The sequence below is a fragment of the Brienomyrus brachyistius genome, chromosome 4 (genome assembly GCF_023856365.1).
Source record: "Brienomyrus brachyistius isolate T26 chromosome 4, BBRACH_0.4, whole genome shotgun sequence".
NCBI lineage: Eukaryota > Metazoa > Chordata > Actinopteri > Osteoglossiformes > Mormyridae > Brienomyrus > Brienomyrus brachyistius.
The window spans coordinates 6,204,352-6,230,111 of record NC_064536.1 but is presented as its reverse complement, the minus strand read 5'-3'; the positions used below and the strand labels follow the sequence as shown (position 1 = coordinate 6,230,111).

The 25,760-nt window shown below is 44.3% G+C and overlaps 1 protein-coding gene across 2 annotated transcripts; it reads left to right on the top strand.

The window, feature by feature from the left end:
- Positions 1-1,040: 1,040 nt before the first annotated feature.
- Positions 1,041-15,179, top strand: LOC125740040 (tetratricopeptide repeat protein 39C-like). 2 transcript variants are annotated; one of them, XM_049010725.1, is made up of 14 exons: positions 1,041-1,666; positions 5,486-5,534; positions 8,130-8,255; positions 8,359-8,473; positions 8,711-9,050; positions 10,114-10,282; positions 10,419-10,512; positions 10,685-10,792; positions 10,971-11,080; positions 11,431-11,554; positions 12,545-12,642; positions 12,722-12,826; positions 13,072-13,110; positions 13,588-15,179. In XM_049010725.1, exons 1-14 carry the CDS (start codon positions 1,527-1,529, stop codon positions 13,675-13,677), a joined length of 1,707 nt encoding a protein of 568 aa, XP_048866682.1. In that variant the 5' UTR covers positions 1,041-1,526; the 3' UTR covers positions 13,678-15,179. The 2 variants fall into 2 exon arrangements, with proteins under 2 accessions (XP_048866682.1, XP_048866681.1); XM_049010724.1 differs by having other exon boundaries at positions 8,130-8,270.
- Positions 15,180-25,760: the final 10,581 nt, after the last annotated feature.

Sequence of the window (25,760 nt, the reverse complement as noted above, 5' to 3'; positions counted from 1 at the left end):
ATATGTGCGTGTGTGTCTGTGTATATATGTGTGTGTGTGTCTGTGTATATATGTGTGTGTCTGTGTATATATGTGCGTGTGTGTCTGTATATGTGTGTGTCTGTGTATATATGTGCGTGTGTCTGTGTATATATGTGTGTGTCTGTGTATATATGTGTGTGTGTCTGTGTATATATGTGTGTGTGTGTCTGTGTATATATGTGTGTGTGTCTGTGTATATGTGTGTGTGTCTGTGTATATGTGTGTGTGTCTGTGTATATATGTGTGTGTGTCTGTGTATATGTGTGTGTCTGTGTATATATGTGTCTGTGTATATGTGTGTGTGTCTGTGTATATGTGTGTGTGTGTCTGTGTATATATGTGTGTGTGTCTGTATATGTGTGTGTGTGTGTATATGTGTGTGTGTCTGTATATGTGTGTGTGTGTGTCTGTGTATATGTGTGTGTGTCTGTCTCACAGCCTGGGGTGACGTCTAGGCGAGCACTCGGTCCTCCATCCAACGACTTTGAGGTGCCGCTCTGCTGGGTGGAAGTTGCTTTGGCCGGAGCCAAAATCCATAAATCTGTTCCTAACATCCCTCCTCAAAATTAGATGTGCCTGCATCCAAGCACGTGAGTGCAGTGTTGACTTCTGCATACTAGTATATTAATTCCTCATAGCCCTACTAGGGGGGAAAAAACAGATTATTAATAATTAGCCCAGATTTAATGGTGTGATATAATTAATAATTAATGCAAATTTCCTCTGCAGTGTAAGGTACAAATACCATAATTTATTACTTAGGCCAACTATACACAGCACTCAGATGCACAGAAAATGATACAGTGGGTAAAATATTGTTCTTCAAAATACAGACAAGCCATAAGTTATGAAATAGTAAGTTTAGGAACAGTATTTTTTTTATTTGCATAATTCAAACTTAAAATCGTATTTAAAACTGAACCAAAACTGCATACTACTACGACGATTATTATTATTATTATTATTATTATTATTATTATACGGAAAAGGCATAAAGTATCGGGGGGGTCGCGCTGGTCACGGTGTCGGAGGGGGTGGGCTTGCCTTTGACATCTGGTTGAAGGAGACAGCACCGTGGTCCGATACCGGTTCGGAAGAACGGCGCAGCGCAGCCTGCGGTGGCTGAGCGGTAGGGGGGTGTCAGAGCAGAAGCGTTTTCGGAGAGAAGCGCGTTGGTGCGCCATTTGCTGCGACTCCTGCAGTCAAAGATGATGCTGATGAAACGTATAGGAAGGCGGCTTGCAGCGCTGCGGAAGCAGTAATTAGCAACCATAAGAGATCAATGTGGACCATTATGGAGACCGCAGGCGAAAAGGGGATTCTGAAAAACAGAGAGTATCTGCAGATCGTAGCGGTATATTGAGATTATTAGGTAGTATGTCGATGAGGGCGATCTAGTGGCATTTCCGAAGGCGGCGGGCTGACAGTAAAAAGAGGCGACGGTCGGACAGGATACCCAGCGCTCCGGCAGCCCGCTCCGGCTCCGGCCCCCGACACCGTCCGCAATGCAGCGTCCCGGACCGAGCCCGGACCCGCTCCGGGGCGCAGCGGAGCGCATAGACGACGCAGAGCTGGCGCTGCAGGGAATTAACCTGCTGCTGAACAACGGCTTCAGGGAGAGCGATGAGCTCTTCCGAAAATATCGGTAAGGGCGGCCGTCCCGGCGAACGGACGTATTTTAGATGCACCCTCTCTCCGGCTGCTGTGCAATAGCGCTGATTTTATCCGGTCAGCCATCACCGGTGTTATATCAATTCCCGTTTGTAGTATTGTTGCAGTACTGCATCAAGTGGACTGCATTATTACATTTTGTTCTGGTGCAACCATACAATAATATATGCCACTACCTTTTGCATTAAGCGTGGGATTATGTCTGAAATAAATACTTAATGCCAAAGTAACACCGAATGTGAATTCTAAATTACTTAGGTACTGCAAAGCAGCTACTATAAAAATAATACCGCTCTCTTACATATTTGCAGAATCGCTCGCCTACACGGAAGTAGCCGCTTTTTGTTTTTTCATCCCGAAAAAAAAACATGAACCGGTTTTCGGCCGAGGCTATATTTTCATGCCTGTAACGTTACACCTCACTCCACACACCTCATGTAGTCTGTGATGACTAAAGAGCTAATATGGCTCCCATGGGTGGAAGATGTGTACACACCCACGTTTTCATGTGAGCAAATATGTATGTTAAACGTGGGCCAGGCAGAACTCTTACAGAATAAATGCTGTTTTAAGGGACTGTCTCCTCCAAAGCTGGGGGTGGCTGGGCCTGTCACCTCCGGGTCCTCTCCCCTTCTGAGGGGTGTGTGGACACAGTGACACTCCAGGAGATGGTCCCCTGCCTAAGGGAAGTGTGCACCCGCCTGTTTCCATGCCAGAAGTGCATTATTAAAGATCTCCACAGGGCTGATTAAACACAGGCCCTGACAAGCACCCAGCACTCAGTCAGACGAGCTCTCGGGTAGAGTACAGGCCGACTGCATCGCTCACTAGCGTTTCCTCACCATTACTGATAAGCGCCGGCCCCACGGACTCTGTAGGAGGGGATTTCCTGTGATGCAAGAGCAAGGGACCTGGAACACATACATAACGAACGCTGAAACTGTTCGTTAACGCCGGATCGACTCGCACTGCGGTCGACGAGAAGGTGTCCCCCAGAGCTTTGAAGAACCGCAGCTGCACTGCGAGATCGACACACCCTCCCGCCTCGCTGGTGGAACAGCATGGGTGTCAAGGTTCAGTTTGCCCCGGGCTGCCAAGCTGAAAAGGCGGAGGCAGATTGCCGGTGTTTCAGAAGCTCTTTGGTCCATCAGACCACACGAAACGTCTCACACAAGCTGCACCAGCACATTGCAGCTTAATAAGCTGGTGGTGTTGCTATCACATTGAGCAAGTATTACGAAACCCTTCAGATTCTGACCTAGGGAGTTCCCATGATGCATTGTGTCTTAATTTGTCAAGTGGACCTCGGCCGTATTGCTGGTTTTCCAGGGCTGGATTGGTAGAGTCGGTATAATAATTGCCTCATCTGAGTGTGGGGCTGCCCAGATACGCCACACCTCCTGCAGGCATGTCATGTTGGCCCGGGTGTACTGTGTCATGTGACTCACAGCAGCCATGTGAGGAGGAGGAGGTGGGAGCGTGATTCATGCTGCTTCCTGGCACGTGTGGGGGCGGGACAGCACACCCGGAACGCCAGGAACGCCAGATTGAGAAAAAGGCAGAATTTCGGCAGCTATCGGATTTCATCGATCTGTTATTCTTTTTCCTCCTAGCTCCCATTTCTATACAGAACAAGCTATTTCATCCCTAAATGGTAACTGGTGTATCATCTACGTAGGTGAAAAAAAAAAAAAAAAATATATATATATATATATATATATATATATATATATATATGTATATATATATATATATATATATATATAGAGAGAGAGAGAGAGAGAGATCAAGCTAACAATTTGAGAGATATAACCTTAGAGTTTATATAAAATGACACCTTTGTACTAAAATTAACCAGCTGTACCCCAATAATAATACCAGTTCCACAGACTTATGGGTGAGGTAACCAGTAAACAGATGGTGGGAGGTTTACGGAAGAACTGGTCTCGTTTTGGACAGCTGGGATGATGTCAGCATGGCCTGTGTTTGGCTTCGAGTCGTCAAGCACATTTTAATAACCACGTCCAGTCATTTGTCTTGGCGCAGTGATGCACCCAACGTGGGGCTCCTCCTTCTGTTTCCATGACGCCGGGCTATTTCCAAAGCGATGCTGACAGACGTTTCCTCGCTGTGCCTTCAGCTGACAGTTTGTGGTGAGATGGCATCAGCTCTGGCACTGCCGTCGGACCCCTGACAGCAGTGATAGCGTCAGCCAGTAGCGGCAAGCCTCCCTGCTCCTCTATTGGACTGTTGGCTCGGTCTCATGCATGAATCAGTTGCTGATTGGCTGATTCCAGTAAAGGGTCAGCCCCCAAATTGGTCGCCTCCCGTGGAGAAGCGTGATTTCGCAGGAGCTCCAGACATCAGCGATGGTTGTCTTGCTGCGTCTTTTCACTGCATTCTGTTTATCTGATGATACCTGAAACGCGTTTCTAATTTTCATGTCCGTGACGTTACACTTCACTCCACGCACCTCTTGTAGTTTCTTATGACTGTATTTTACAAGCAGATCCTGGGGTCAATTTTAAAAAAGAGCTGCCTATGAAAAATACGGTATCCTTTGTTCCTTTAATCCTTTATTTAATGTACGACAATATTCTCATGACTAATCTTTTCCATTCACATCTATTTTATTTAGTTGTATCCATTATTACTATTAGTTGATTTTATCCTGATCGAAGTACGTTTGCGAGGCAAACAGCATATTGCAACCGTACAGCTGTCAAGGAATTGTGCAGCTAGGCTGCGCTTCCAATGAATGTCCAGGTAGAAGTGTAAGCAGGAACTACACAGGAACTTCTAACAGAGCAAGAACCTAATAAGACAGCTATTCAAATCTGCAGAAAGTGTCACACTAAGATCATTTAGGGAACATGGAGAGGTTCCAGGCTAGTAGAGGTGTTCCTGGAACAGATGGGTCATCATAAGTTTCTTGAAGGTGGAGAAAGAATTTGATGACCAGACCATCATCATATTATCTGCACAAACCTACCTCTGTACTCTGTCTGCCCAGCACCGGCCAACACAGCCCTAACCCCAACCCTAACCCTAACCCTAACCTCACGTAGGGGAAGAACCCACCATACGATGGAAGCTAGCGTGTGCGTTGTCGAAGGCTCTGTAGCGACACGACCTGCGCCGAAATGGGAGGGGCAGCGTGGTTAGGCGCACGACACACCTGCTGTCTCCCTCTTAACAGTGATAAGGAGGGCTGTGAAGGCGAGCGCTGGCGGCAGTGATGTCATCAGACAGGATTAGCGCTCACCGGGCTAAATGTAGTGCTGGGTGCCTGGACGCCAGTGGGGGCTTCAGTTTACATGCACCTTGAAATTCTTTATATGCTAATGTGTGTTTAAGTAAATTCTATAATGTGTAATGCCCGTATTTATGCACTCTCTTTTAAATAACGGGTTTTATAATAATAGTGAATAATTAACGGATACATAATAGTGCTTTAAAATAACAAAGTTGGGCTGAAAGCGGCAGTGCGTGTGATGGGCGATGTGGCCCAAAGCAGCAGAGGCCGTAGATCGGGCCTTGACTGGCGGCCGCTTGGCTGCAGTGTGATGACAGCCAGAAAGGTCTGTATAACAGGAGTCTTTGTCCATTGTTTGTTTTGTCGGTCTTCACAATCATGCTCCGTGCCCCCTGCTTCCAGCTTAACCAATAGCATCGGACCTGGCACACTGACTGAAGTAAGGGGATCCAATCAGGGCCACGCTTGGGGCCATTTTAGGGGGTTATCGAGTAACGGTTATTTTTCATGTTTGTTTTTCTCCCCCCCAACTGGCAGGTACCACAGCCCCCTCATGAGCTTTGGAGCCAGCTTCGTCAGCTTCCTGGTGAGTGGGGGCAGGTGGTGGTGGTGGTGGTGGGGGGGGGGGGGTACACCCTTGGCACATCACATCATATTTCAGCATGTTTAACCCAAGACACATGTGCTCAGATTGAAGTTCCTGCAGCTCTGCATATGCACCTGTGGTTTATGCTCAGCCTACATTAACACTTACTGTACCCCTGCCCTGTACTGTTACACCCCGGGGTGTGTTACTGCATACCCCACGGCTTAGAGGAACGTCCCAGCTGAAAGTGTTTACATGACAAATCCCTTCCTGATCTAAGGTTAAAAGCATGTAGCTGTTCGTTTATGTTGAATCAGTGTTTCGGTCCAATATTAAAGTTCCGAATAGCTATTTTTATTTATAGGTTTATTTCTAACAGCTAAACGTTTATATTTAAGATGTCCGGAATGTTGGCGCAGATGTCTTGGTCCACTTGGCTCAGATAGCGCTGGCTGGGATGATTCCCCATCTTGGCCTCCACAGCGACTTAATTGACTCTAGCACCTGATCTTCCATCACCCTCAGCTCCATTCTGCGTGCTCGGGGCTCCTGTTCAGTCCTTCTGCATGGTTGACCTTCTTGCCCTCTCTGTCTGGCTCGTGTCCTCCCTCTGCTTCATCCTCTCTTCATCAACACCCCCCTCCTAAGACAGTAATCAATGACTCCATGTCTACACCTCCCAGACCTCCAGATTATTAAGAGCTGTCGACACGTATCTCCTCCATCACTGTCTCCACCACCCCAATGCCTGTCTGCTCCGCTCCGTCCACTATGTCACATACTTTTTCTCCTTCACCTCAGCTGCTCTCTCTCCTTTCCCTCCATCTCCCTTAAGGCTTTACTCCTTCTTTTCCTCCCTCACCTCCATCTTTTTCTCTGCCTCCATCGCCTCAGACATTTCCCCGCCTCCACCATTGGCATCCTTAGCTTGCTTTCCACTGAACCAAGAGAATATCATCCCCTTCGTCTTATTACTTACTCATTGCTCTTTATGTCCTGCAGATTGCCCTCTGCCTCTACACTAGGCTTAAGCAGCTTGAAAGTGCAGCGTGATGTTTGCCCCTGTCTCACCTGACTTACTAACCTGAAATGACCGCAGCGTCACTGTCTTTCATCCATGTTCCCATTTTGACTTCACCTTCTTCACAGCAACACGACAGATATGGTTGCAATCTATTAGTTAAGCCATAAGAGGCAGGTAAATAGATAAATTTGTTCAGCAAAAAATAACGTTTACTGTCTGTAGGGCACACTTTACACACATTCTCAGTCGTTTCATACTTTGTACGAAACGGTTAAACACTTCACCAGTAAGCTATCTGATACTTAACCTTTTACATTATTCTTAGCTGATGTGGCTAAGAATTAAATCTCTGTACAAGTGTACATTTGCATGTGCTTATTGATTATTTTTAACCAGATGGATGTTAAACACTGATAAATATATTTTAAATTGCATATTTTCTACCGTAGACATATCTACTGATTTACGCCTTTTTATCAGTTACATGGTTCTCCAGGAATTAAGTTCCTTACCTCTGTTGTTTCTGCACTTTGGAAAATCGGACAGCAGGTGGCAGCTTTGAGCCATGGACAAGACACCGAGCTTAAAGATATCACTAATAATTTACCGCATTATTTAGGTCTGATCAAACTGTTACAGAACCACGTGCTGCTCCTGTTAATCGGTAAAGCTAATTGCACCTGTCTTTCAAGAACTATATTCTGATGATAGCTATCATACACAATGGAATTATAATTTTATCCCTTTTTAATTTCCTTTACATGGTGGATTGATACTAAGAGATTAATGGTCTTATTAAACACCTTATTAAACACTCAGAGATTTGAAATAATTAAGGATTTTCAATAGGTGTTATCGGTGTGTAGATTGTTAACTTACATATTTACAGTCGCAATGCAAGCAAACTTGGCCTTCTGTGTTTGAGGTTGCTAAAGAAGCAGGAAATCAGCTCGTGCTTTGGGCTTGTCTGACTTTATCAGATGGTAAATGTGCTCCGTCGGTTTCGATTGATTCAGCCAATTAATCGGTCAATTCTGAATTGATCTTCGCTAATACATTTGATCAGTTGATCTGTTTCTTTGCATGTTTATTTATTGTCAGATCTGGTCTGGTCCTGCGTAGTTGGTTTATGTGTGATGTGCTTTGCAAAAGTCTTGCTGGATTCGGTCTTGGTTATTCTGCCTTTAGCGATCCTGGCTCTCTCTTAGGTCACGATTTTGTTACTAGAGCATCAGGATGTGGGAGATCAAAAACAGCTTTAATTTGAAAACCACTGATCCAGCGTGTGATGTTTAGAGCTGTACTGAGGCTGTTAGTAGACTGTATTCGAGTCTTTCTGACAGCGATATACGAAGGGATTGTATTGAACCCCTCCTGCTTCCAGACATCAGCATACATCAGCTAAGTGTTTACAGAGGGGGCTTTCATGCTTTACTGGGCCTCAGGATTCATGCATTTCGAAAGCCATTCTAAGAGCTGTTGTTATAAATATCGTATTGATTTCTGGTGTCTGTGGAAGCGCGTGAAGTGTGCAGCGCGTCGCGTGACATGTGGCCTGCCGGCTGCCGCAGAACGCCATGATGACGTTCGAGGAGGAGAAGATGCAGATGGCGTGCGATGACCTGAGGATCACGGAGAGGATGTGCGAGAGTGACATCGGAGTCATCGAGACCATCAAGAACAAGATCAAGCGGAGCGTGAGCACTCTTTCTGTAGGCCCCTGAGAGCCGACGGTTTTTATTAGCCACGAACGTGCAAAGAGTTTAAAAATGGAGGGTGTCTATGCACTTCCCTATGCAGATGGACTCCCAGAGTTCAGGCGTGACGGAGGTGGACCGACTCCAGAGGCAGATCATCGTGGCCGACTGCCAGGTCTATCTGGCCGTGCTTTCATTCGTCAAACAGGAGATCTCAGGTTCGGCCCTTGCCTCTCCTCTCCTGTAGGAGGTGCTGTTGAGCCCTTCCATAAAGCACTGCACGGTTCAAACACGTTTGGCGCAACCGAGCTGCTGTGGTGTTAGGACTTACCAGACAGTAGGAGTAGTGAGTGCTTGGACTTCAGTCAGAGTGCATGTTTGTTCTTCTTAGCGAAATAGTAGCTAATTGTGCTGTAAGTGCTGTAAGGCATCTCTGTGTGTCCACTCCTCACCAGCATATATCAAAGGTGGCTGGATCCTTCGCAAGGCTTGGAAGATGTACAACAAGTGTCACAGTGACATCAGCATCCTGCAGGAATCATACCAGAGGCGAGCGTCCTCTTCCTCAGACCAGGTCAATGACAACGCCCCGGCCCCCCCCACGGCCGAGGCCTTGGGCCGCCTCAAGGGCTCGGTCAGTTTCGGTTATGGCCTCTTCCACCTGTGTATCTCCATGGTGCCGCCGAACCTGCTGAAGATCATCAACCTTCTGGGGTTTCCCGGTGACCGGCTGCAGGGGCTCTCCTCCCTCATGTATGCCAGTGAAAGTAAGGACATGAAGGCCCCTCTTGCTACGTGAGTAGGTGTACCGTGTGAACCTCACCCGGACTCATCTTCTGTTTTGCAGTTTTTTTACACCTCACAGTGCATACTGTATATTTACCACATGTCACGTTTCTCATAATTGTGTTTGTCTTTGCTGTCAACAGAACCTACACATTTTGCCCAATGTATCGTTCTTTGATCATGATGCACTCTTGTACAGAATCAATCTATGAGGATGGGGTTCCCTTCCGAGTCTAGGTTCCTCTCAAGGCATCTTCCTGCTAGAGCAGTGGTTCTCAAAGTCGGTCCTCGGGCCCCACTGCCCTGCTTGTTTTGCTGCTATCCCTGCCCCACACACAAGTTCCAGCTGTCTTTCAGCATCTGATTGGATGAACACACCTGATCCAGGTAATCAGCAGTGTGTGGGGCAGGGAGAGCTGGAGAACAAGCAGGGCAGTGGGGCCTGAGGACCAAGTTTGAGAACCACTGTGCTGGAGCGAGCTTTTTTTCACCTATCTTGCCTCAGGTGTCCTTGGTGGGGTTCGGGCCGGTTATATGTAAAGTGCTTTGTGACAATGATTGTTGTTGAAAGCACTATATAAATAAAATTCAATTGAATTGATGTTAGAAGATTTTTGGAACTTACTTCCTTCATAGGTAACCAGGTAGCTTTTTGGTTCCGCTATGACATTCACAGCCAGTCAAACAAAGATGGAACTAATGATCTACAATTAGAGAAAGGCTCTCCAGAATCCAAAACTACTGGAAGGCCAGTTTGCAGCACAGTGTGCAGATTTCCCTACTCAAACACATCTAACTCAGCTAATTACCAGGTTTAGTCGGTATGTCTGAGCAAGGACATCTACAAAGTGTTTTGTAAACTTGGCCTCCAGTACCAGAATTGGAGAATCCTGAATTAGAAGAAAGAGGTGAAGTTATCTCTGACATCACTACTAGTAATGTTTCACGTCATTGGTTAGTGCGAGGGTAGTGCAGCTTATCGGTATGAACAATGGCACTCAGTGCTGAGTATCATGGAGGTACTGCCATTGCAGGCCTGAGTGACTCTCCCTTACTCCTTCACGCTCCTCAGGTTGGCCCTGCTCTGGTACCACACCGTTGTGCTGCCCTTCTTCGCCCTGGACGGCTCGGACACGCGCGAGGGCTTGATGGAGGCCAAGGCCATCCTCCGGGAGAAGGAGGCGGTTTATCCCAGCTCCTCCCTCTTCATGTTCTTCAAAGGCAGGGTCCAACGTCTGGAGGTACAGCGCCTGGCCCTCTGTCTGACCGCCAACTCCGCTTCCCTCGATCATTTTTCCATCCAAAGGATGGAGCCTCTGGGTAGCTTGGCTGGGAATACGACATCTCGATAACCCTCCCTCCCCCGTTGTGTTTCAGTGCCAGATAAACAGTGCCTTAAATTCCTTCAACGATGCTTTGGAACTGGCCACAGATCAGCGAGAGATCCAGCACGTGTGCTTGTACGAAATCGGTACTGCTTACTCGCCCTTCAGTTCTGACAAGCTAGCAAATTAGCCACTGGTCACTAATTACTTCATATCAGACAGCATACTGATACACAGAATGGTCCATCAAGCTTTTCGCGAGTTTTGTACACATGCCTTCAACATCAAGGACATTTCAGATGTTTCCGCTGGTTGCAGGGTGGTGCAGCATGATCGAGATGAACTTCATAGATGCCTACAAGTCTTTTGAGAGGCTGAAGAACGAGTCCCGGTGGTCCCAGTGTTACTACGCCTACTTAACTGGAGGTTTGTGTTTGGTTGCACACCAGCACACAATCTGCCAATTAGTTAAACCTCAAAATGAACAGAACAAGGACTAAATCACTTGCTGTTTGGAACTCCCCATCAGACAACATTCCTGGGCAGCCATAAACAAGCTGATGCTAAGGCTTAACTTGGTCCTTACTCTGCTTTCTCATTCAAGTGTGCCAAGGCGCTGCTGGAGATCTGGAAGGAGCCATTGCTGTCTTTAGAGATGTCCAGAAGCTCTTCAAACGGAAGAACAATCAGATCGAACAGTTTGCCGTGAAGAAGGTCAGTCAACCCTCCACCCCTGGCAAAGGCCAGATCTTTGCTCTACAGTGAGGAAATAACCATGCCAGTTATGGGAGAAGCATCTAGATCAGGGGTCTCCAACTCCGGTCCCGGAGAGCTACCATCCAATAGGTTTTCTATCCTACCCGGCTTCTGATGAGCCACACCTGCTCTCAGGTAAATACCAGGAACAGGTGTGGCTCATCAGAGGCCAAGTGGGACAGAAAACCTACTGGATAGTAGGTCTCCAGGACCGGAGTTGGAGACCCCTGATCTAGATGGTTTTTAGACTTCTAAGGTGATAAGCCGGCATTAGCTAGCTGGTTAATGGGTCTCCCGATTTCTTTTAGGCTGAGAAGCTCCGGAGAATGCCCCCCACCAAAGATTTGTGCATCCTGGCGACCATAGAGGTTCTGTACCTGTGGAAAGCCCTCTCCAACTGCTCCTCCACCAAGCTGCAGCTCATGAGCCAAGGTGAGTTTAGGCCTGCAGACAGTGCCTCTGAGTCTAAGGGCGCTTCAGTTCTGTACGGACATCATACCGCAGGGAGTTAAAGTTTCACTAAAGCATTTTTATACTGTCATATGAAAAAAAGAGCACTTAACAAGCATTGCAATTTTATAAATATATGTTTAAGAAAGTGTGAGTGAATGGTGTGTGAGTGTGCCCTGCGATGGGCTGGCCCCCCATCCTGGGTTGTTCCCTGCCTCGTGCCCATTGCTTCCGGAATAGGCTCCGGACCCCCCGCGACCCAGTAGGATAAGCGGTTTGGAAAATGGATGGATGGATGTTTAAGAAATCATGTTAAAGTTTACCTCTGCTGAGCGCCGCACACGTTCACCCAGACAATCACAATCATTTTCATGATATATTTCATCATATCGTTAAATCACTCCTGGACAGGTTTGTGAAAATTTTATGGCCCTCCATTTTGCTTTATAAATACCCCGATATTTATTACAGCAAAATCACATCGCCATATCTGCAAATTTTCCAGCATTGTGCTGTCCTAGTATATTAAACAAAATCCTTTTCTGTTTCTTGACATGTCATCCTGATCTTTTTATATCTATTCTTCCAACCAGATCGTAATTATTATTATTATTTTTTTACTTTATCGTTTTCTGAGTTCGTAACTTTTTTCAAGACAGAGGTTGTACTGTGTTTTAGAAGCAGGCTTTTTGCATAAACAGTCGACAAAGAGAGTGTTAGAAAGTACGGTGCCGGGTACAGTGGAAACGAGCCATAATACACAATCTGTATGGGTAAAGGGTGCAGTGCTCACTGGTGCCCTCTAGTGGTAGCACGAGGGAAGGGACAATCTAGATCAAAATATCCCACTGAAATTCACACTTTTTTTATGGATTGTAGCTGGCCAGATTCAGTATGTTGCGGTAGTGGGTAACTATGGTTTTTTAACAGACAGAGGAAGAGGACACTGAGCATCCCCCTGTCTCCTTTCAGTTCTACAGGGTGTAGATGATGTTTCCTTTGCCGGCCTAAAGAACCTCCTACTGGGTTCCATCCACAAATGCCTGGGGAACAGGAGGGATGCCGTGCAGGTACGTAGATGCCCTTGCCCCAGGGCCAAGCCCCATCCGAGAGCCCATTTGATGTGTTTATTTCCCCGTTCCGCCACAGTTCTTCCAGCTCGCTGCCAGGGACGAGGTGGGCCGGCAGACGAATTCCTACGTGCAGCCGTATGCCTGTTATGAGCTGGGCTGTGTCCTGCTGGAGAAACCGGAGGTGAGGAGGCGGGGCTGGTGAGGTCGTTAATCACATGGGGTGCCATGTTTACAGTATATTAACTGATCTTTGTAACCAGGATAAGTGGTTAGAGGATAGACAGATGGATTGATGATTGGAGTATTTATTCAAAGTCTCAGTCCTGCGTATTGCTCTTAAGATTGATGCATTGATACATTAAATGTACATTTATAAGCATGTAATGTTGAACAGTCACTAACGATGTTGTGTCTGTTTGCTTGCAGTCCGTAGGGAAGGGAAGAGCTCTGCTTCTGAGGGCAAAGGTAAGTCACAGCCGTCAAGGTGCCCATTGCTGTAATTTGGAAATTCTGGATCAAAAAGACACATCACAAGCATCACGAACAAGTATAGAAATGGCTAATTGAATGGTTGGTGTGTATTTCTGAATGAGCCCCTTACTCTGGTGCAAAATGGATTTATGTAATTATTTTAGATTTCTCCACAATGCGGTTAAACATCTATACATTTTTATATTGTGGGGACATTTTTTTTTGGTTCCCACTAGGATCATTTCAATTTTATAAAAATCTGTGACTGCAATCAAAAAGATGAAAATGCCTTGTAAAGTCTTATATTTTGATGGTTACTTATGGTTAAGGTGAGGGCTGGGTGGGGGTTAGGGTTGTCGTAGTTGGGATTAGGATTTTACCCATAGAAATTAATAATGTTTCCCCATAAAGATATTAATACATGGACTTTGTGTGTGTGTGTGTGTGTGTGTGTGTGCATGCGGCCCACAGGAGGACTACATGGGCTATGACTATGAAAACAGACTCCAGGTACGCATCCACTCAGCTCTGGCCTCGCTGAAGGAAGTGGTCTCGCAGTGACCTTTAACCCCGCCTCTTCACCCAGCCCTGCCCCAAATCCAGCACACACACCCCCCCCCCCCAAAAAAATAAAATCACACCTGCACTGTGTTGAACACCTTCTGCACCCTGTGGACTTTTTAAAGAGAATCTGTTTACTTTTTCAGTGTCTCAGAGTGAGAGGACACACTTACTGTCTTTGATTGGTTGGTTTTGGTGCTTGTTATAAGAAGAAATGCGTAGTTTAAGTCTGAGTTCCTGCAGAAAGGCAGTTTGCTAACATTATTGTGTTCACAAGTGAATTGTCATTTTTAATACCATTTAGGCTTTGGGCAAGAAAAACCCCACTCCACCTCACAAACTTACATATATATTACACTACCATACAGGCAGATGTTAACTGTCTCTAACAGGTTTATTCATGCTGCCAAAAAATACTCAAAGGAAACCGAAGATAAGATCTGGTGTTATGGTTGGCTTCTGGGGTTCAGGCTGGAGGACTAGGTCTGGTTCACGTACGTGTTCTTGTGAAAATGACACCCCAAACTTTGCATTCTGGGAATAATCAAAAGGACTCACCCTAGTGGAATTGACGGTCCTGTTTAGGTCACTGTCTGTGTCACTATACCTGCTGCTTCAAGAAACATCACGCATATTTTTGAGCTCGGAATTCTGTATTTTTTTGTTACTTTATTAGGGACTTCAATCCTTTATAAAAAAAGTAATTTATGTAAATATTTAATGGAATGTCCTTTAATACAGAAATAATCTAGATATATTCAATTCGATATATGATAGGAACAACTGGAAGGGTCCTCCTTTTAAGGTTGGAATAATGATATTTGTGACTGTTACTTCCTAAACTTTCTTTACTGAATGCATCGAACTCTCACTTTTCTACTGGACGACACCAGTGACGAGTGATTTTCTATACCATTAGAACTAGAATGGTTAAGGCTGGCCTGTTTTATACAGTATATCAGTCACTCCGAGGTGCGGTCAGACAGCAATAAATACTCGAGTTGTTTGGGGGGGGGGGGGGGGGGGTCGTTCCCAGGAACACAGCAGTATTTTGTCTGTTACTGTAATTATAAGCTGAAGTTCATCATTCAGTGTGTGTGACTAGCATTGATTTTTAAGGATCGGACACAAGTCCACTAGCACTCAGATTAACCCACATAAATTAGTGACCAGCTGAAAAACAAGTGCTTTAAATGTTTTGAATGTTTATCTGATGTGGGCAACATGCATCGGTAAGGCATGATATATATAATACATGATATTTAATACACCACACAAGTAATATTATTAACCTGGGGTGTGATAGGGGGTGATAGTGTCTCTGTGTGCTGGGGATTGGTGCATATGCGATATTTTGTTACTAAGTACTTCTTAAATCTTATAAACAAAAATGTGGCAATGTGAGTTTCTAGGTGCGATAGGGGGAAGTGAGGGGTTTTCTGCACCTGAAAGCAAGAGACCTCAGTGACAAATTGTGATGTCAATAAAAGGCCTTGAATATATCAGACGTTTTGTGTCCATTGTTTCATTATTAATAGAGAAAAACACAGACAATTCAAAACTAATTTAACTTTAGCTGACAGTATCCACCAAGGACAGTGAAATTCCAAGGTACTATTCGTAGGTCACAATGCTTTCATTAAAATTGTATATTCAGGACGCAAACAATTACAATGCTAATTACGGTGCTACAATTCTGTCTAACACCCTCATTTAAGCCATTAACTATCCAACAAGTGCCATTTAACCCAAGACACGACTCCCAATATTTACTGAACTAATTTTAGTATCGGCTGATGATGTATGTTATTGCACATTTAAAATGATTATTTTGAAAGGTAGCACTTATTATGGTTTGTGCAAAGCTGAAGTCACCCCTCTGTAACAGATGGTATCTGCGGTTTTTTGGGTCACCAATGTGCTTGGCAGCTAATTTAGACCTGGAGCCGCAGGGGAATATGGATTCTGTCCTGATAAAAGCTTTACTAAAGCAATTAAGAGCCAACACGTAGGGGTGGGGAAGCGGAGCTGCCACTGCAGACGGACCAGGGATCCCACTCGCTGGGGAGTGCATGAGCATTCAGACAGCAGAATCCAATGAAACATACAGAAACACTATTTAAGTCATGCAACCCCACACTTATAACAGTAACTGATTGCCCCTTTGAAAAGCATTGCATGGCATCACTGGATAAGATGCAAAAAGCTTATTTAGTATATGAATGAGAGTACTTCCCATGTCATTCACACTGATTTGCATAAACTGTAACCCCAGACACACAGAAAGGGCTGAATCCTCAAAAGGCCTTTTTATTTTCCAGCAAATCTGTGTTTTGCTCCCAAGGTGAACCTGTTTTGAGCCATTTGCATCCAATAAGCTGCATCCCTGTGAAATAAACACACATCTAGGGCCCACTTTGTCATTCATCTTACACAACCAGCCAACCATTTGCCGAGTCGCTAAAGAATTTTATTGCTACGATTAATTCATGCATAAAGCAAGGTGATTCGCTCTTCAGCAGTTAACACCTAAAAGCGTGTTCTCTTTTAAAACACTGAAAAGGAGGCAGATCTAGCACTTACAAAACCTACGTTCATGAGACTGCAAAACCAATAAATATAACTGATCTATGGGGTGGGGTCTGGGCAGGTCGAAGCTCATGTTGTGTCCTAGGTGAGCTTCACCGTCGGTCCCAAAATCTGCTTAGGGTGCAGGACCCTTGATGAAACGGCTCTTGTGTTAATGATGGCCAAGCCTAAAAAGGTGGATGAAGAGAAGGTCCCGGATCCCACCTTCTCCCAAGAGCTCCTTCTGAAGGAGACCTCGCTGATCCAGGAGGTCATTATGTGTCTGAGAGCCTTCCAGGTACAACCGATCTCCACGAAAAACCCACCACAGTTCTGTGGCAAATGCAGCATCATGTTTCAGAGTGGAGGTGGTTCCCACTGTACTGCGGTACATGATGAAGATTAATTTCCTACTGAGGAGCAGGAGCGCCATAAAGAGGGGAAAGTCAGGACAATGCAAATCTTGTCAAGAGGAACTTCAAGAATGTCCCCAAAACATTTCGATGAGCCAGGTAAGCAGTCTGACTGAGTTGCAGACAAAAGAGATGCACGTATATGGTCAGGCAGTGCTGAGGACAACTAATATGTTTAGTAATATGTAAACACTACAAATGAGCCCACCTGTCTTTCCAAAACACTCATTTATACTCATTTCAGTGTGGGTATTAACACTGATTTAGACCATCTGTGTTATCCCAAAGTCTTCATAATGCATTTTAATAACATATATTTATTTATTCAAACGGTTCAGCTCTAGAGCAGACAGTAGAGAGTCAGGCAGTCCCAAGCTTATTATCAAACTCCTCTAAGATCGAGACTCTCCACGTCCCAATGGAAGACCACGCTGCAAAGAACGTGAACTTGCCTTTTACAGCAGAAAACCAGGAGCAAGAAACTGATAAGGTCAGATAGTCGATGAGAGACACCAGCTGGAGGCACAGAGCGATGCCCGACGAGAGGGGCGGTGTGGGAGAAGCAGCAGGGATGGTACCAGAGAGATCAGAGGAAGTCCGGTGTTGCAGGAGAATCGCCAACATGAACACGCGTGCCAGGCATTCTTCAGCAGGGCTAGAAGACGGATTTAGCAAAATCATTTAAATAAAAATAATCAAATCAGAGAATTCTGACAACGAAACAGATACTCATGTTATTATTTAGTGTGAAAGATAAAATTCAAAAGCTTGTACAAGTAGCAGGAAAGGCAAAAACACACCCCCAGGCTGGAAAAACAACCTGGCAACTTGTTCGCTCAACCCAGACCCTAATAGAACGAAAAATTTCTATATGAATTTGGCAAGTCTGTTAAAGTCAAGATAATTGTTAAACTGAGAAATTGAAGAGAACCTGAAAGGCATTTCATCAGTTTTGCTCTATTATCGGTAGGATATTATCTGTCTACCGCAGCTAGTGAGATGATTGTTTTCTCTACGCTAAATCCTTGGAGTCAATGGAAGGCTCTAGAATGAGGTGTGAAGACCCTGGAGAGAGAGAGGAGAGCTGGGCCTGACCATCACATCTCTAACACTAATGAAAGAGACAGGATTTATCCAACCAGGAATGGCCTGTTCACTACCCGAGGACTGTGCACAAACCCTGCAGTTTAAAGCAATGTTTCCTTATTCAGTCCATGTTTTTGCTCATTCCCAGCTCAGTATGTGGACTGTCTGGCAGGAAGATGGGAGGGAGCAATAATGTGGACTGTCTGGAGGGTCCCCAAGGACAGGGGTTGGGAAGCACTGGTTTAAATTACAGGAGCAGAAACAGAGTCTGCATAACAGAAAATCTGAGACCAGTATTTACAGCCAAAGACTCGTAACCATTTCACAGTTTCCCTCCATCAAGATGCCCATTGCTGTAAGAAATTGCCCTGATGAAGATTAGATTATACTGTACATGTTAACACTTTACTTGATTGCACAGATAATGTAGTAGCACACTCTTAATGAATCTATTAATTAACAGAAACTACGTGTCAATTACCTACTGATCCCATGTTCGTTCATCATTAATCGATAATAATGGTTCATGTATTTCATGCAGTGACTATATTTGCTCATGCTTTGTACACAAGTAGCGAGTTACTAAGTTACTTTTGCCCTATCAAGAAAAGTGTCCATGCTTACTATATGATTACACTTATATATAACATTGATCGACTTAAGGTTGCTGTAGCATTGAAATCAATTTCAGTTTGTATTTTTATTTTGATTTCTGTTTTCAGGGATTTTTCACTTTGTTAGGCTGATATGTTTTGGTTAGGGAACCTCAGGATGTTTCATACCCCCTAAAACCACAGTGGTATGTTCTAATCTAACAAAGACCCCTCTGTGCTGTCTGTGGTATAGTCAGACCTAATCATGCAGGTGGACACAGGAATGTTGAAACAACCAACTCTTCAGTTTTTCCTCACATATGCACTTTAATTCAGCCTTTCATGTAAACCTACTTTTATTTATTTTTGCTAAATCTGAGCAGCTTTATGTTTTTACTAAAAATAGCATCTGTTCTGCACTATTTGTAAAGCAGGTAAAATGCAAAACCCTGCAAACATTTCAGTCCACCATTGTGTGTTCATTTGCTTGTAATCACTTTCCACCAGCAAGCAAACCCATTGCAGCAAGCGACCACTTTCCTAATGGGTCTTAATTGGAAACGTCAATAAAAACAACATTATGGCTGTTTAAGTGGCAAGGAGTCCTATTCCAGCTTCAGCCCATCTTTTAAAAACCTTTTCCCACTTGCACATTGTCCATTTATTTTTGATACGTTAGAGATATTTATAAAGTAACCATTGTATATGCCATTATAACAAACTACCTCATCTTAATAATAGGCACTATCAACAACATTGTTGTTACACAATATTTGTGATATTCTATTTTTGGCTTTGTTATAGCACATTGTGTGTTGGAATGTGGTATTGCCCGGCTCATGAGAGCAACAAGTACGCTTTATGTATGAAGGCGCTGTGTCAGCCCTCCCCCACCTTAATGGCACTGGTCACGTGACTACAGCACAGGCCCTATGACACTCAAGTCCACCGGGAAGAGGGCCGGAGCAACCCAGAGAGCAGACGTCCGGTCCCAGCATCCACACCCACAACAGGCCAGCCAAAACAAATAGTCAGTTATGTTTCAATGACCGAAGGTAGAAAAGATGGGGACAAAAACGCATGGCATCAGGATCAAAGCCTACCTCCCCCCCCCCCGCAAGAGAATGGAACATTCCCAGGCTGCCCCCGCTATTACAGAATGGTCTGTCATGGCTTCTTGTTCAGGACAGTACCCTGGTTCAAACTCATCAGCCATGCAAGGGACATAAGGTGTCTGCGCCAAGCCCCAGTGGACTTGGAATGGTCTATTAACACTAAGATAAAAAAGTACATCCCAGAATGAGATACCTATACCTAGCTTTTAGCTAGCATGTCCACCCTTTTCTGTTTTCAATAATGCTAGTTTGCCCTGGGGGGGGGGGGGGGGGGGGGTTGGGCAGCCAGTTGACCTTGGACCCCCAGAGGTTTTTTTTCTCCTTACTCGGGACTTTTTGGTTCCTCTCCTCCATTGTCATCTGGCTTTATTTAATTGCTTTCCTTCCTTTTCCCCCATTCTGCATCGCTCTCTCTAATGACCTTTAATATCTCACAACACATCCATGTACAGTGCTTTGGGATGACTCTGTTGTTTAAGGCACTATATAAAAATAAATCGAATTGAAATTAATTAAAAAGAGGGTCTCTAGTGCATGTGAGAGTGAATGGTGTGTGAGTGTGCCCTGCGATGGGCTGGCCCCCCATCCAGGGTTGTTCCCTGCCTCGTGCCCATTGCTTCCGGGATAGGCTCCGGACCCCCCGCGACCCAATAGGATAAGCGGTTTGGAAAATGGATGGATGGAGGGTCTCTAATGATACAATTCTTACTTTGGTCCCCACGTTGTCATTTATTTAGAAATTGTGATTGTCGGTTAACTTTTCCTATCCCAAGAAATGGGGAGTATTTATTTTTCATGAATTTCACCGTAATTTGGGAATCTCCTATTTAACAATCTCCAAATTGTGGACAATTAAATAAGAGAAAGAGACTAGATGGGAGTAGAGACTGGGAAGAGTTCCTTTTTCATAGCCGTGATGTCCATACTCCGGACATAAATTTGAGATTTTTTGGGTTTTTGTGTTTCCACAGATATGGGAATACACTTAAAGAAACACGAAACACCAGTGTGAGTTTCTGTGGGTTGACTGGACCTAGTATCACTTAAAATTAGAATGATACAAAATAAGAATGTGGTGTTTCTTGGATAACCCATTTAACCACGAGTTTTCCCCACATATGCTAATAGTGCAATTCCAGTGTTAAATGATACAGGACTCAACATCATGACCCCATTGTGTCTGATCCTTATTTAACATAAGCAAGTCCCAGAGGTAAGCCTATGCTTTGTTGAAAACCATGTGCATTCGAGTTTAGCCTGAATTACTACATTTATTCTAGCTCTAGGGACTCGCTAAAATGTTCAGTTTTGTGCACTTGATTTAGGGACACCGATCTCTACGTGAAACAAAATGGTATAAATCGCTGCTCTCCGCAAAGCTGATGAATATTCACGCAATGAACTTCAGTAGGACTAGTAACCTCACCAGAAAGAGGCAGCAATATTTAACACTAAAACATAAGCAAAAAAAAAGAATCAAATATAGATGAGCGCTATCAACCCAGCTCGCAAGGAACTGTCGGAGCATTACGCGCCCATTTTACCCACCAACCCCGCCTAAAAAAACCGGGAAAAGTAGCCAAAAATTTAACGAACATAAAAAAGCGCGCAATCTTTATGAAATCGCATATTAAACCGTATGTTTCAAACACCCAATTTTAAGTGAAAGGGATCGCTAGGATACCCAACCAGAGACGCGGTGGACGCCACTGCTTAATTACCTACAGCTGAAATGTACCATAATAACTTGTTTCCACGGTACGTACATTATACATGTTCACAAGTAAAATGTGAGGTGTTTTGCTGTTGCTCGATTTTATCCGTAGAATACATGTCATCGAAGCCAATGTCTAATTGTATTATAACAATATGTTTTATTACACATAAGCAATTAAATTAGGTTAATTTTCTTATGCCAGACGGCATCTATGATTATGCTGAAGCCTCGACAAACGCTGGCTGCCTAGTGTGGCTGGAGTATCAATTTAAATGTAAATCTTAATAATAATTAATAAAACACACTTGGAAACGTATTTTATTGACGTAAACTGTCGCTGCAACGACGAACTCGTCCGGGGTAACTTGAAACTGCACCGTCACGATTGCGTCATCATCCAAACAGCTGAGTTATACGTCAGAGCGGGAAGGAATTCGAACGTGGGAAGAGATTGGGTATCGATGTATCCTCACCGTCATGGAATTACGAAAAACCGCCAATTCACTCTGCACGTCCAACATTTTTTCGTTTGTATTATATGGTCTGGTAATGGTTTGTAGTCAGAATAGGCATTACAATAATTTCTATTTTGGCTAGAAAATCTGTTGAGAATATTACGCACCATTACCAGAAAACATGAGGAAAGGTCGTATTCTTCAGATTATATGCTACATAAATATAAATCCTTGGTGGAACTGCGATGTTATTTATAGAGGACAATGAAGTTGGAAAGATGTATCTAATAAAAATACCGTAAGACAAAACGTGGTGTGGAATGAGCTATTAATGCCGCCTGGAGACCCGTTTCTAAGTCGTTATTTTGAGATACTATGTCGTTATGTTGAAAAGTTTCTCATTATAATGATTTATGGGATGTTTTTTTTTTCATCATAGTGGCGGAAATGGGTTTGCATAGGTTCTTAAACATTTGCCTGAAAGGAAGCACAGCTCAGACGGTCAATACTCTGCAAAGGACAGTGTTGCTGAAGACCAGCAGATGGCACCCATAGAGCTCACAACTTAACCCCAGACTGGTAGCCAGGACCCAGAGGGAGAAAGTTCAGGTCCAGGCAGTACAAATACAGACTGTGGTTTTGTTTCCAATAACTGGTTCAGTATAGAGTCACAATCACAGAGTACTCAACTGGTTGGTTAAAATAAAACCTTGAATTTGTACTTTCTGGATCGGAACTTTCCACCACTGCCAGGACCAAAAAGTACTGTCAGTGTGTTAGAAGTCTCTAGAGCTCAGACAGCATCTGATCTACTGACATTAATATATCAATTTCGGTCGTCTGGTCTACATTGCTTCAAACAGCCCCCTCTGGCGTGGGGGGTTGGGGGGAGGATATATTTCCTCAGAACACATGGTGTTAGAAATTGTGGGGTCTCCACCTGATGTAGTTATAATTCATTCAGAGAAACTCCATCTGACACTGTTTCGGAGAGGAATGTACAAACCCGTTCTTTGTGCATGACGAGGTTCCATTGCCAGAGGATCCCCATCTTTCACCGTCATTTTTGGAAGCCATGTGGCAGTCATCTATGGAGGAAGAAGCAGCATCACGAAGTAGATTTTCTGTCAGGTCCCCAGTGAAGAGGAGGATGTGAGAATTGCAGCAAAGACTGTGTGACTCGAGGTCACATCTCTGCAAAATTCCAGGAAACATCTTTTGTGTCAGGCTGTCAGGTAGATGTTACTGATGTAGGTTCATAAGAAATTCCCATACACTCTGTAAGTAGAAGAATGCTCTTAATTATACAGATTTTGGTGATTCCTGTTCTACTGTATGGTACTGTGGCAGATGAATATCAGCAAGCCAGTGGTGTCTTAAGGGTCCAGTTAAGGGGTAGCTGCGGTGTCTGATGTAGCAGTTGTCCGGAAAGGATCCTCCTTTGAGGAACCAAGTGAATCACAAGCCCTTTTGGAGGGAATTACATGAGAGTCTGATGTGAGAAATGTCAGTGAGAATGCATCTTCTGAGGAAGAAGCCATGGGAATAACAGCGAAGGATCTTCACTGAACAGGAGGATGCTGAAATGGGAGTAGTTAGACCTGATGAAGTGGCACCCAAAACATCGTTTGAGTCCAGTAATTTAATGTTGATTTTTTTCCTCAATAGTCATGTTTCGGGGGCGTAGCACGGTGGTGCAGTGATTAGCACTGTCGCCTCACTCCTCTGGGACCTTGGTTTAATCCAGGGCTACCCCCGAAACATGCATACTTGACCGAAACATGTGGAGTTTGTATGCTCTCCCTGTGTCGCTATGGGGTTTCCTCCAGGTATTCTGGTTTTCCGCCAAAAACATGCTGAGGCTTATTGGCATTACCAAGTTGTCCATAGGTATGCGTGTGTGAGTGAATGGTGTATGTGTGTGCCTTGCAATGGGTTGGTGCCCCATCCTGGGTTGTTCCCTGCCTTTGGCCCATAACCTCTGGGATAGGCTCCAAACCCCCCGTAACCTTGAATAGGGTAAGTGGTTTCAAAAGATGGATATTGGATGGATAGTCATATCCTTTGTCATACCCAAAGAAAGTTCAAAAGGTGCTGCCTAGATCCAGCCTTTTAAAGACTGATTCTGTCCATCTTTTGTCAAAGTAAACTTTGTCATCTCAGCCAAATACAAGTATTCTCAGAAACGAAATTGCGGAGCTCAGGGTCCACAGTATAACAAAATATCACGTGTGCAAAACTTAGAGTTAAAAAAAAAAAAATAAGACATTGTGCAAACTCATATATATACATGGCAACATGATTCTCAGCATTTGAAACAGTGTATGATAATGGTTGTTCAATATGATATGTAAACAATGGCAGGTAAGAATGTTTCATCAGAAATATGTCAGGAAAGTCAAAGTGCGGTATGCAGTGCTTAAAGGTCAGAAGGAGCTATTGAGTTCTTTTGTTCTTTGTTCTGGCCCCTTGTGTGAAGGTGGGCTGTGCATGTGTAAGAGTTCTGAATTGCAGGTTTTAGGAGGTGGTCCAAGGCAATGCGGGAGATCCTTGGGGGGGGTGGGGGGGTGGGGGCAGCATAGTGCTGAGGAGCCTAACAGCCTAGGGGTAAAAACTATCCCACAGCCTGGCTCTGATGCTGTAGTATCTTCTCTTGGATGGCAAAAGTTTGAAAAGTCTATGTGAGAGGTGTGAAAGGACCTTCTGAATGCTGCAGGCCTTGCAGATGGTGCATTTGTGAAATGTGTCCTGTAGAGAGGGGAGAGGCACCTCAGTAATGCTCTCTGCTGTCTTCACTATCCTCTGCATGCGCTTGTGGTCGGATAGGTTGCAGTTGCCATAGCAGACAGTGATGCAGCTGGTTAGAAATCTCTCAGTGCTTCTGTAGGACGTGGCGAGGATGGGAGGGGGAAGACTCACTCGCTTCAGTCGTCCAGGAAGTAAAGAGGACCAAAAGGCATTGAGAAAAGTGATGTTCAGTCCTAAGGACCTTGAAATTGCTCCTGTAGCTGCAGTTGACAGTATTATGGATCAAATCACATTGTTCCCTAGCTGGAAGAATGGTCTCTGTCAACGTTCATCAGGGATGGCATCACACAAGCAACTTTGGAGAAAATAAATGATAGAATAAGCCATGAAAAGGACATTTTGAGAAAAGAACCTCCAGGATCAGCTGTAGCCAGCCGACCTGAAATAAGAGGTGCTGTATACCTATGAGTACATTTTATCTTTTTTTATGATTGTGATGACACTCGTGGACCGTTATGAGTTGCATAAATCAGATGAGTTGGGCAACCACCTAATCCATGTCAGGAGGGACACGATGAGCTACTTCGGGTTTTACAAACGAAAACTGAAAGGCTCCCGTGCTCAGCTAAATTGCTTGGTTCATCTTATACTTTTACTGGTTTGTTTCCTTGATTGATAGACTCATCCAGCTGATCAATCAGCTCACAGTAAGAACTCAGTGCTTAAGTGATATCCGGGTCCTTTTAAGTGAGATGGTTGAAATGGTAGTTTACATAGTGTCCCTTCTGACATGGATTAGATGGTCAGTCTAGAATGCATCAGGTCATAAAATCAAATATGTCAGCCCCTCAAAAAATCTTAAATTTCTTAAAGTCTTTGAATTTTATGATAGAAAGTGGCTACAGTTAAATAGACTGAAAGAGTTGTAATATACTAAGACGCATTAATGTGACTCCTTTAGGGCACATGTTTCCACCAGAAGTCTCAAGTCTGTCTTAAAGACGATTAACCATCCATTCAGACGTCATGAATCTCACATGAGCTTTAAAGCACAATACATCTTATTGTCAGGCAACAATCTCTTGTTGTCTGGTTTGGAAAATACACTAGAGTCAGTAAAGACCTGTTGTGGAGGAACTACATGTGTCATCTTAAGTAGAAGAAGAAGAAATTCCAGGTGAAGTATTGGAGGACTTAGCAAATCAACTATTGAAAGAGCCATTTCAACACCAAAGCTTTGTTACTTGACTTTTAGAAGTAGATTTCCCCATTCATGGTTAACAAAAGCCAGTTTTTACTGTGCACCCTGTTAAAATTGTTCTTGTGACTCAGCAGCAACAAACTGCTGAAAATGGACAAGTGGCCCTAACTGTTCTCCAGAGTCCAGT